The following is a 12,763-nucleotide window of genomic DNA, read 5'->3' on the forward strand; positions in this document are numbered from 1 at the left end:
TTTTCAGTTGATTTATTCGCCGACTAATTAATATTAAGGGATGAAACAAAGACTACAATGGAGAATTAAATTCCCCATCCATCAATCCCCGTTTCATCCCTTAATCTCTGCAATAAAAAAATTAATATTGCGACGAAAGTCACGGCGCTATAAGAAACCCAATGTTTTCTCGGCGCAGACTCCCCATTAATTCGCCCACTAATTAAAAAATCTTCTCTTTTCTCCTAATTAATATTAAGGAATAAAACCAATGCTGTTCGATGGAGAATTAAATTCCCCATCCTTCAACCCCCGTTTCATTCCTTAATCTCTGTAATGAACAAATAAAAACTGCGACGAAAGTCGCGGTGCTATGAAAAACCTAATGGTTTCTCGGCGCAGTGACTCCCGACAACTCGCCCGCTAATTAAAAAATCGTCTCTCCCCTCCTAATTAACATTAATTAGGAAGACATTGGGTTTCTTATAGTGGCGTGACTTTCGTCGCAATATTAATTTTTTTATTGCAGAGATTAAGGGATGAAACGGAGGTTGATGGATGGGGAATTTAATTCTCCATTGTTTCATCCCTTAATATTAATTAGTCGGCGAATAAATCAACTGAAAAACATAAAGTAAACATTGAGTACAAGGAGGACAAAAGTCGCCCTCCGAACCTGTCCCTGTGACAGCGGGACTGCTACTGCCGAGTTACGCACCCGACTCACATTTACCGACAATTCGACCGGGACGCCGCCTTTCCCGTGGGGTACCAACTAACTTTTTTGGAGTCAGACAAACCCCCCGATCCGGGCCTCTACTCAGGTCTATCCTCTTTGGTCATTGCGGCAGATGAAAGACGCATTCTCATGAGAACTTTCATGAGAACGAGCAATTCGGCCGCGACAGTGCTATTTACGAAAGCGCGCTAGAATTACAAATCGCATTTCTAACCTCGAATAAGAAACGAACACTGTGTATACATTAAATACATTAGTGCATATTACCTGCAAAATACACTAGCAAAATCAGGCTGCCTGTATGGAGTAGAGATCTGGGGCTGGGCCAAGGCGGAAAAACTGGAGAGAGTGCATAAACGGCTGATAAAGATGAGCATGGGGATCAGCCGTAACACTCCCAATTACATCACCAGACTGGAGTCACGTCGACCTAGCTTGGCNAAAAAAAAATCTATTTCATCTGCACTTCAATAAGACATCAACATTTTGGAGCGGGTTCAAAGTGTCCATTTAATCCACTGAAATGTAGTATATATTGGAAAGGGCACTGATTCGCCTGACGCGAGCCGACAGAGAGCGGCGATTTTGAAGGATACCTATCTCTCTCGTACCGTCCGCTCAAAAAGTTTTCTTACCTTCTAGAACGTATAGAATTCAGTATTGGCCTTCAATTTTTGTTGTTGCATCATTATAACATAGAATTGATCATTTTTTTCCAATGTAATAATACTCGGGCCATTTACAATTTAATTAAAATAATTCCACATGGGAAAAATACAAAAAAAAAAATACAATTCAAGAGATTATTTGTTCAATCAATCTGAAGGTGTATCGAAATCCTCTGAGTCGATATCGTCATCAGTATTCGGATTTTGAAATTTAGGTATGTCCAATATAATTCCTGAAACAGAAAGTATAAATTGAATGATATAGGTTTTATTTTGAGGGAATTCCAGGGACTCTAGTTCAGTAAAATGCCTCGTGTGTCGAGGAGTTGAATTGGAATCTGTTTATATCTATTTGTCCCAATACTGCAATAAAAAATAAGAATATTGTAATTGTGAATTTTTTTAATGCATGAAGAATACAAGAGAAATCCAATGAAAACAACATCAAAATACACGATTTTTCCTCTAATTTTCTACGAAATAGCTGTTCGTGGATTAGAGGATATTTTTTTATTCTCACAATGGGACAATTATCGCCAAGACGTAAATAGCAACAATTGAGTGTGCACCACTCAGAGTACATAAGCTTTTTAACTCGCATGTACATGCTCGTTCTACGCATGCGCAACGCCTCCTAGAGTGAGACAGGTATCCTTGAAAATCTACCTCTCTCTGGCTCGTTTTCCGCTTACGGGCCTAACATGGCAGTGCCCTTTCCAGTATATACTACATTTCAGTGGGTGCGTGAGTAACTCGGCGCTGGGCAGTAGCAGTCCCGCTGTCNCGCAATATTAATTTTTTTATTGCAGAGATTAAGGGATGAAACGGAGGTTGATGGATGGGGAATTTAATTCTCCATTGTTTCATCCCTTAATATTAATTAGTCGGCGAATAAATCAACTGAAAAACATAAAGTAAACATTGAGTACAAGGAGGACAAAAGTCGCCCTCCGAACCTGTCCCTGTGACAGCGGGACTGCTACTGCCGAGTTACGCACCCGACTCACATTTACCGACAATTCGACCGGGACGCCGCCTTTCCCGTGGGGTACCAACTAACTTTTTTGGAGTCAGACAAACCCCCCGATCCGGGCCTCTACTCAGGTCTATCCTCTTTGGTCATTGCGGCAGATGAAAGACGCATTCTCATGAGAACTTTCATGAGAACGAGCAATTCGGCCGCGACAGTGCTATTTACGAAAGCGCGCTAGAATTACAAATCGCATTTCTAACCTCGAATAAGAAACGAACACTGTGTATACATTAAATACATTAGTGCATATTACCTGCAAAATACACTAGCAAAATCAGGCTGCCTGTATGGAGTAGAGATCTGGGGCTGGGCCAAGGCGGAAAAACTGGAGAGAGTGCATAAACGGCTGATAAAGATGAGCATGGGGATCAGCCGTAACACTCCCAATTACATCACCAGACTGGAGTCACGTCGACCTAGCTTGGCGGTGAATGCCATGAACAGGGCGGCTAGGTATACCGCAGAAATCCTGGGGATGGACCAGAAGCGATGGCCGAGGATTTGCCTCCTGGAAGAATGGAGGAACGCCATCAATGGGCAACCCTCTAAGTGGGCAGCCACAATGATCACTGCCCTGAGGAATGTCAATTGCGGGGATGTGATAGGGAGGCTGTGGCATAACCCGGATGAGGAGGAAAGCATCAATCGCCTGTTAAGAGCCAGTGAAGTCCGACAGTAGCAAGAGCGTGAGGAAGACAGAGGGAGAGCCGAGGCCTCTACGTATTGCAAGGGGTATCTCGACTGGCACCAGTCAGATATTCTCCTGCCGGAGCAAGGCAATAGAGGACAGACCAGAACACGGAGGTACTACTTTTACTGGGAGGACCAGGACATCCCAGGAAAGACTAAGGAAGTGTGGGCCAGACTACGTTGCGGAAACCAAGGTAGGCAGGGCAAAAAAGGTTTTGTCAACTCCGTCTGCAGAGTTTGTAAAAAAGAGCCCGAAGCTTGGCTGCACATTTGGACCTGCGAGGAAGCTATGGCAGCGGTAGACCGGAAGTGGACTGGACCCTTAGAGGAATGGAGGGCCGGAGCAACCGGTGAAGCTCTGAGGGCCAGGCTCGCCAACGCTCTGAAGGGTGAGCCGCTGACACAGCTCACGGATTACGCCTGGAAGTTCGGACAACTGGCCATGGCCAAGGAGGCTGGCGGGCCCAGGAACGCGCAGGATGTCGATTTTTCCGGGGAGGAGTCAGATTGAGCCGCTGATGAGGACTGGTGGCCCCGGAGAGGGGTACTCCCTCTTTTCCCCACAAGAGTTGGTCTTGCGATATATTTGCTTGTTGCTCAGTGTTGCAATCCGGTGAAGTGTAGGCGGATGGGCGATCTATCACTCAGAATTTATATACGATATACGAAGGACATATATTGTTGTTTCTTGTTTTTTGTTCTTAGATTTAAAAAAAAAAGTTGTGATACGTTTTCCAAGACACCAGTATGTAAAAGGCCTAATCGGCCATATATGGTATTTTAAATAAATAAATACACCAGTGCATATTTTCTATAATACACGCATTTGTTTATAATTAGTGGAATGGGAAATGATTTTTTGGTGATAAAAGTTACGAGCTGACAAGATTAAATTATAGATGATTAATGAACTTGAATGTCGAGAATGAATTGAAAAAAAAATAGAAAATCTAAAAATATTCAATTTTAAATTTTTTATTCGATTTTGGTTATTCGATGGTTTTTTTAATGAAATCAATACTTATATCACAAAATCAAATAATATTGATTTTTTTGCCACGGAATTAATTTTTGGTGAAATTCTGAAAACGGAAGAATTCGTTATAATTCAGGAATAGTACATTACATGCCCGAGCCTTGGAAAACAGATCACCGTCCTCCACGTGCAAGATTGCCTTCCGAGTCGAAGGCGAGGGTGGGGTTTTTCAGGTCCCGTTACACGAAAAAAATTATTCATTGAGTGAAACATTGATTGCTATTGAATTATTTATATAAAAAGCAGTTGTGGTCTTCGAAAATTGTCATTTTCCAATCATTTCATTAGTGTATTTCAAAAAGTCGACTTCATTTTTTCCTAGCAATTATACTGTTGAAAAAAATTGAAATTCATGGATAGTTCAGTAGTAATTTTTAGGAGCAAGACATTTAATTTAATTTGAGAGAGGAAAGTCATGAAATTTAAAAATTAACTGAAAATTTAATGGAATTCAACATTTCTTAACAGTATGAAAATAAAAAGTTGCTTGAATTTTCATTTAAAACGTGAATATTCTGCACCCAATTTCTTACTCTGTATTTTCGATTGATAAACCAATTATAATTGTTCTAATCATTTAGGTCGGGGGCAATAGAATGATTCAACTTTCTTAATGTTGCGTTTACTAAGGTTTTCTCCAAAGTTGATTAGAATCAATAACTAGAATTATGAGTTTATTATGACATTTTTTACATGAAGTGCAGAAGAATCTGAATGCACTACAGTGCAAATGATGATAGATTTTTTCACGTTGAACAAAGAATAATAATAATATAGGAATAAGAAAATTCAGTTATGAGTGAACAGCTGTGGCTCAATATTCCATAACAGTAGAGAACAGGAATGATGATATTTTCATAATATCTGACACATTAACATGAATTTCAGATTCACAAAAAAGAATCAAGCAGAAGTCAAATTGTCATTTTACGTTTTAATTTCCAAAATTTGGTGCTGAAAACATGCGGTGACAATATTCTAAATGGGGAATTATGTTGATGATATGAACAATAGATTAATTGAATTACCGAGTGAACTGATTGAAAAATTGTATCACGGTGTTGGCAAGCACTTTTACCAGAGTATCACCAAACATTGAATTTCGGCAATTTACTCTTCCAATTATGTTCGAGTAGAAATTGGATTGTAATTATGATTGAAATCTTATTCAATGAGTNAGCACTTTTACCAGAGTATCACCAAACATTGAATTTCGGCAATTTACTCTTCCAATTATGTTCGAGTAGAAATTGGATTGTAATTATGATTGAAATCTTATTCAGTGAGCAGAGGAATTAGCATATGTGCAGATTATTTATTCCAATATAAATATTTCATAGTTAATAAATTGAGGCACATCATTTTCATCAGTCGCACTGCTTTTTGCAATGACAATGATTATGAACAATGAATGGAAGAAAGGAATTCTGAGTCCGACGGGAAAAAAGGCAAAATGAACATTGCAGCCGGAATTGTGTTATAAATATGGTAAGAGAACCCTTCAGCTTGACTAAGATAGTAATCCAAAGTCGAAACTATTGAAACTGATAATATGAAAATTATAGAGTAGGTTTTATCTTTTATGTGAGCACTCATCAAGAGATTGTTAGAAATTAATAAATACGTGTTTCAGCCTCGTTACAAAATCCATCTCTAAGGGGGTGAATAGGGAATGAATTATAGAAACTTTGAGGAAGGCTGCAGGTTTCCAAAAAAATCAGAACTGTCAATTTTTTCCCCAAATGTAAGATAATTCGGGAGTTTTCCAAAAATTCAAGACAATTATGAGGTTTTCTGAAGAACTTAAAGACAATCTATGGAGTTTTTGAAAATTACAAAGCATTTACAATATCTCTCAAATATTCGAGGATTGTTGAATAAATAATGGGAAAACAATTGATAGGAAAGGGCGGCATTTCGCAAATAAAACTGATTTGAAGCAGTCATGAAAGCCCGAATACTGCACTCTGATTAATTGAAATGCGAAAGGAGGAAATAATTTGGTAATTTTTCGGATTTTCTTCACAATTCCACAAAAATTTTCAAGTTTCTTGAAAAAAATTCATATAAATTTCGAAAGATTATAGAAAATTTGAAAAAATTTCAGATAATTCATCAAAGTTTGAAGTTTATGACATCGTCGAATAAAATTGTGAAAAAAATCATGAATGAAGCGAAGACACTTCGAATTAGCGAAAGAACATCAGAATTGACCCCATAATTTTTCTGGAAAAATAATTGAATACTTTTGTCAAGTTGTAAACGGAAATAAAGAGGGAGGCGAAGACAAAAAAATTATGGACTGTGAGAAATTTGATAATTGTTGTTTTGCACTCTGAATATAATTTTGATTACAATAGTAATTAAAATTTCATTCAATGAGGACGGAAACTCAGAATTAGTGGATCACTTATTATAATATTGAAATTGAACAAGCAATGAACCGAGACGCATTGTTTTCATTAACTTTGACACTCAATAGACTAAAACGACGATAAATCATTAATTTTCGAAAGAAACAAAAAAAGCAAAGGCATAATAAATGGGCATCAACGTCGCGGCCGCGGCGGTGCTAGTCCAAACATAAACCGATAACCTCACAAACAGTGCATAAACTACCTTTATATCCGAGGTCCGCATATGAATGCAGATATGGCGGGATGAAATTCGAATTTTCGACGAGAGAAAACAAAATAGAACGCCGAGTCGATTTTCTGTTTCATTCTAATTAGTGATTTAACGTGAAGAAGAACATTTTCTGTCGTTCTCCATAACAACATCACAACCCACATTCAAATGCACTGGTGGCAACACTTCAACGTTTGGTATGAAGCTCAGTTGGACCGGCGCTGCCAACGTTACAGCTTGATTCTCGCACTTTACAATGTGAATCGCGAGAATGTGAATATCAACACGTTGCTATGCACCTATCTTTTTTACTGTTAATCCAAAAAATACCATAGTTACACCGTTGAAAAGCTCATAGACGATTCATATAATGTAACTAACGACACTTTCCCGATTTGTTGTCCCGTTTTCATTATACCGAATGTAAATCATTTAGAGGTAGTGGGGGGGAAGTTCTGTCATGTATAGATACGCGATGCTCTCGGCCTGATGTTTTGCTCAGTCGATCAAACCTGAAGTTTTGCTCAGTCGATCAAAACTTTTCTTGGTCGATACGCTACCGCGTATCTCGATCATTTATTAAAAATATTTATCCTTCTCACACCACCCTCAACTTGTTCCATAACACTTTCGTGGTGCTAAGGATTTGGTGGTGACCACTTTTGAGCCTGGGAATTCACCAAACGACGAGAATTTATGGAGCTCAGATTTGCCCGCATTTCGATAGTTTTTTTTACCCTCGTGCCCTCTTAAACTTTTCTCGAAATAGTACATTACATGCCCGAGCTTTGGAAAACAGATCACCGTCCCCCACGTGCTTGCCCGTGGGGGAGGGTGATATGTTTTCCATGGCGAGGGACCTGTAAAACGCCAATTTCGTGGCGCGCAGCGCCACGAAAATGGGGGTTTTTTTAGGTCCCGCGACACGAAATAGTATATTTCGTCATTAGACCGAAAAAAACTTTTATAGCGAATATGAGGTTTGTAGCACGAGCCGAAGGCGAGGGCTGCAATCATATTCGTCAGAAAAGTTTTTTTCTGTACTGCTTCTCACGATTTCTCGTCTGGGAATTGGTATTACATACTTCCCAAACTCGAAAACTTGAAAATCACTACAGAAAAATATTGTTCCTGGGCTGTTGCGGTCGGGTTTTTTTTACTCGTGTGGTTGGCCACTCCTCGCCTACGGCTCGGAGGCCAACGCCACACGAGTAAAAAACCCCATCGCAACAGGCCGGAAAAATACTATTTTGGCCGTATGACGGACAATATTTTTTGTCATGACGGCCGTAGGCAGAGATTCACGGACGCGGAGCGAAGCGGAGACGAAGGCATAGTCCATCCGCTAGGTATCATTGAGCATCCATTTTGAGAGATATTGGTCGACTTGGTGTTTTTTTGTTTTTCGATGCGAAGAATCCGAATTTGAAGGTCGTTTGGACGAAAACCGATGCAAAAAAAAGTTATTAACAATTCAATTGTTGATATGGGCGTGGAATGAATACTAGAAGTCCAATCAAAATTTTTTTAGAATGAAAAAGATGCAGTTCAAAGAGATGAATGAAACTAAATTAATAAAATTCTGATCCGTCAAGATTTAGTCTGATAGTGGGAATTGTTAATTAGCGGGCGTCAGCTGTGAGGAACCGCGCGCGCGGTATCAATCGACTCGAACGTCTGGACGGTGAATGACACTTTTTGAGAATTGTTTCTTCTTCATTTTATGCATCGTTTTTTTCCTATCATCCTCATCATTACTCAAAATATGTAATTTTTAAATGTAAAGGGTAATTGTTAATCAATGAGTGGGCACACTCAGAGTACTGCACCAATCACATAGGGTACGATAAGTGGCAGGAGCGGTCTAGAGGACTAATAAATGTACATCAGGTGAAGAGAATAGTTTATTTATTATCTACTGAAGAGTTTTGAGGATTGTAACGGTTCTTGTAACCATCCAATTTCCGACATGAACAATACGACGTGCATTTTGATTTTCGAGTCAATTCTGCCAAGAACACTCATCGAACATCCATAACAAATGAGAAATTGAGAGAAGGCATAGATAAAAATACTGTCCATAAAATGAAGGAGAAACACTTCTCAAAAAAGTGTCATTTACCGTCCAGACGTTCGAGGCGATTGATACCACGCACGCGGTTCCTCACAGCTGGCGCCCGCTAATTAACAATTCCCATTATCAGACTAAATATTGACGGATCAGAATTTTTTTTATTTAGTTTCATTCATCTCTTTGAACTGCATCTTTTTCATTCTAAAAAAATTTTGATTGGACTTCTAGTATTCATTCCACGCCCATATCAACAATTGAATTGTTAATAACTTTTTTTTGCATCGGTTTTCGTCCAAACGACCTTCAAATTCGGATTCTTCGCATCGAAAAACAAAAAAACACCAAGTCGACCAATACCTCCCAAAATGGATGCTCAATGGTACCTAGCGTATGGGCTAGCAAGGGCTCGGCTTCGCTCCGCGTCCGTGAATCTCTGCCTACGGCCGTCATGACAAAAAAGATTTTTTTCTTTTCTGTGCAAAAATTGGATTCATTTTCTTGAGAGGTTGAAAAAAAAAGTTGTTAGGCAGAGCTTTCCAACGGAAATTTCACGGACTATCTCATGAATAGAACCATTCAAGAAAATCAAAACATATAATCAACGACGTCGACCACTTACAAAATTAAAAACCCCTTTTTTATTTCATTTCAGGTGGAAAACCAGACGACATTACGGTGCTCCTAGCTACAGTGGCCATTTAATAAACCCAGAAGCCTGTACAATAGATAATTACCCGATAATTATGATTTCCCCATTCACAGCCACTGATCATTGTATTATACTTCATTTCATACATCAAGTGTAATAAATGTTTTCTTCTTTCGTGATAAGTTACAATTGTTTTGATCAGAATGAAAAAACCTCGAAAATGTAAAAAAAAATTCTCAAAATCAAAATTCAGAACCAAATTTTAAAAACGTCATTTCCATTTACTAGAAATTAATTCTTTCTTTTCATTAATCTCTTTTTGTATATTTTTTGGTTCTATATGAATTGTTGTGTTTTGTTTATTTATAAATTTTATCTTTTTTTTGCCTCGATCAAAAGCAATAACTGGAGTAGTTAATAAGAGCTAAAATTGTATACTTCAATCTGTATAAAAATGAAACCAGTGAAAATTTGGTTTTTTCTTTCCTTTGAGAAATTTCTCCAATTTGTAATGATTGGTAAAAGAAAATTGAGAGAATGATTAGAAACATTTTATTCCTCCTCTTTTTAATATTTATTAACATTCATGTTTACTTTGATCCAATTTTAGAAAATTGTCAGAAACTAAAAATTCCACCCTTGACCTCTGTGTTCTTTCAACGAAAGAAAATTAGAAAGACCTGAATTTCAGACATAAATAATTGATGAAAATCCATAAAGCACACACGCACAGCCTCGAAAAGAAGCTGACGATCCGCAGGTTTTCAAAAAGCCCCGAATAATTACCTAAACAATTGAAAATAGATGAAAATGCATCCAAATGACAGAGAAAAGTCGAAAAAAGCAAAAACGGGGAAGAAAAAATAGAATTAAGACTATGAAGAAATTGTTATCTAATTCTGATCATTAAAAATAGGCAAACCAACTGATAAGTCATTTCACATCATAAGCTGATTATTAAATAATTCCCCGCCATTTTGAAAAATTGTTCACGTTTGGAAAAAATCAGTTATTCTTTGTTTCCCTTATTATTTCGCTTTATTTCCTCTTAAATACATTCCAGTAGTAATGATTACTCTAATGACAGTACGAATAATAATATTAATAGTCATAATTCATCTATCTATTATTTACAAGCACATGAATAAAAAAACCCCCTAGGTATAAGACAATTTTCCGTCGTTTTTATATCTGATGTGCGATATTTATCGTGCAGTCAAAATATTCTCGTTCTTTTCCTTCACTCGAGGAGGAGACAGTCGAGTGTCCAGAGATCACAGCATTCATTTAACTCCAAATCATTTCTATCTTCTTGATGTAAAACTTTTCATCCAGAAAGGTAAAAAAAAACACTTGTGGAATCATTAGAATTTCTGTTGAATTTCATTTTTCACTGTAAGTCTGCATCCTGACCCCAATTGAAGCCTCCTGGGCGATCCTCTGGGAGGGGTGCGTAGTTTGGATCTGCTGGAGGTTCGTCGAACAGTTTTTTACTTGGAAAAAAAAGAAGAACGAAAATTTTCTCAACTTTTATTGTTAAGATTTTAGGCCACTCTAGTTCTGTTCAAAGTAAGTTTTTTTGAGAGTATCTAGACTGATAGAAAATTTCACTTGAAGTTTCGAATAAAAAATTCTAGGAATATTCGATAACACAAAATTCACGTATGTTTGTTTTTTTGCATATTTCGATTATGTGTAATTCACTTTCCAGCTGAATCGATTGGAAATCGAAGCAGTTTAATCCATTTCAATCTGATTTGCCTTTTACAAGCCTCGAAAAATGTCAATGTTTTTTTCAGACTTTTTTGCCTGCTACTCCTATTGTGAACGACAACAGCCGATTACGCTTCTTATTACAATTATATTCTCAGGACTATCCATAATGCTATTTTGGAATGGAATTGGAACTAGAGTTGGACCGGAGCTCTGTATAGGACTCTCAGGACTATGGATAGTGCTGAACTATACAATAAAACCGTCTCTACAACGCCCAATAATTTCCAATTTTACCTTGACCACGACAAACTTTCAATACGATAATTTTCAATAGAAAAAAAAAACAAATGAAATTAGGGAATTTTCAGAATTTTAATAGAACACCAATCAAATTGTCATAATATACCCAATCGAAATTCAAAAAAAGCTGTCAGAGGAAGCACTAGATTTTCCGTAGCGAACTCTAGCAGAAAATGGAGTAACTGGTAAAAATAAAAGTATTTTTTATAAATTTTTGCTTAAAATATTGACTCTTTGACTTGAATTATTGCGCTTCTTAAAAGAATATTGGAGTATTTTGTGAAAGCAATACGTTAAGATTACTAAAGTTCTTACTAAAGTTAAGATTACTAAAGTTCAGAGGCAACCTTCAATATTTTTTCTTTCTACAAACATAAGTTGTAAATCGATAAATAATTCTATCTTGGATCCAATTTAAAGTAACAAGAATGAAAAAATTCATTCATTTTTATTTTTTACTGAGCTTTGAATATACTTCAAAATTCATTTCTGAGCTATGAATATACTTAGAAGAGTAACAAGTGTCTCTTTTCATCCGTCTCCCCTAAACTTACGAAATGCTGGCTTTTCGCATAAAATTCAGCATAACACCTTTGTTACACCCTCAGATTTGAAAATATTCATGAAAAACTGATCTGAATCTATTAAAGACAACTTACCACTATTTGCAATTTTATTACTCAATTGATTTTCGTGGTTTTGCATTAATTTAGAATTCGTTGAAAAATCTTGAATGATTTTTCCAATATTTCCGAATTTTTGAAATAATGATGTTGGAGTTCACATTCCATGATTACAAAAATTAATTTTATATTTCACAGTATGTTTATATTATTATAAGAAAACATTTTTCTGATCTGAAATTCTGAGAAGAGCGTGGACGAATGTTTGGGCATTTGGTTTTTCAGTCTAAACATCTGTAAATGAATAGAGACTTTTGTGGGTCTATGTCGCCAGGGTTTCAGACCTCTGGGATCTTTGTTTCTTTAGTTAGTATCTGAGGAGCTCAAAGCGTGTGGATGTGTCTTCCTCGTATATAATTTCAAATAAAGAAAAGTTTCAACTCAACCGGATTGATTTTTATTCAAAATCACCCATTTCCAATAAATGAAAACGGCTTCTGAAGACATAACTGAAGATTAAATCTTTTTTGTCAATTTTACATCATTCAAAGATTTGGGTTGGAAAAATAATTACTTTATATGATACGTGCGTGTAACCGCATGGGTTTCAGTTGACTATAGTCAACTG

The 12,763-nt window shown here is 37.1% G+C and overlaps 2 protein-coding genes across 3 annotated transcripts in view; one reads left to right on the forward strand and one right to left on the reverse strand.

Moving 5' to 3' along the window:
* The window catches only part of LOC107045569 (protein phosphatase PTC7 homolog), a 21,983-nt gene extending 12,017 nt beyond the window's left edge, over window positions 1–9,966 (forward strand). For both annotated transcript variants that reach the window (XM_015267883.2, XM_015267884.2), the window contains exon 5: window positions 9,500–9,966. In XM_015267883.2, coding sequence (XP_015123369.1) covers window positions 9,500–9,549 — 50 coding nt within the window. In that variant the 3' untranslated portion in view covers window positions 9,550–9,966. The remainder of the gene's footprint in view (window positions 1–9,499) is intronic.
* A 526-nt stretch (window positions 9,967–10,492) lies between these two features.
* Window positions 10,493–12,763, reverse strand: part of LOC107045570 (derlin-2) — a 5,616-nt gene continuing 3,345 nt past the window's right edge. Inside the window, exon 6 of the mRNA XM_015267885.2 lies at window positions 10,493–10,989. Within this exon, the coding sequence (XP_015123371.1) occupies window positions 10,887–10,989 (103 nt within the window). The 3' untranslated portion in view covers window positions 10,493–10,886. The remainder of the gene's footprint in view (window positions 10,990–12,763) is intronic.

Source organism: Diachasma alloeum, unplaced genomic scaffold (genome assembly GCF_001412515.2).
Source record: "Diachasma alloeum isolate Michigan unplaced genomic scaffold, Dall2.0 Dall_scaffold_01001, whole genome shotgun sequence".
NCBI classification, from domain to species: Eukaryota; Metazoa; Arthropoda; class Insecta; order Hymenoptera; family Braconidae; genus Diachasma; species Diachasma alloeum.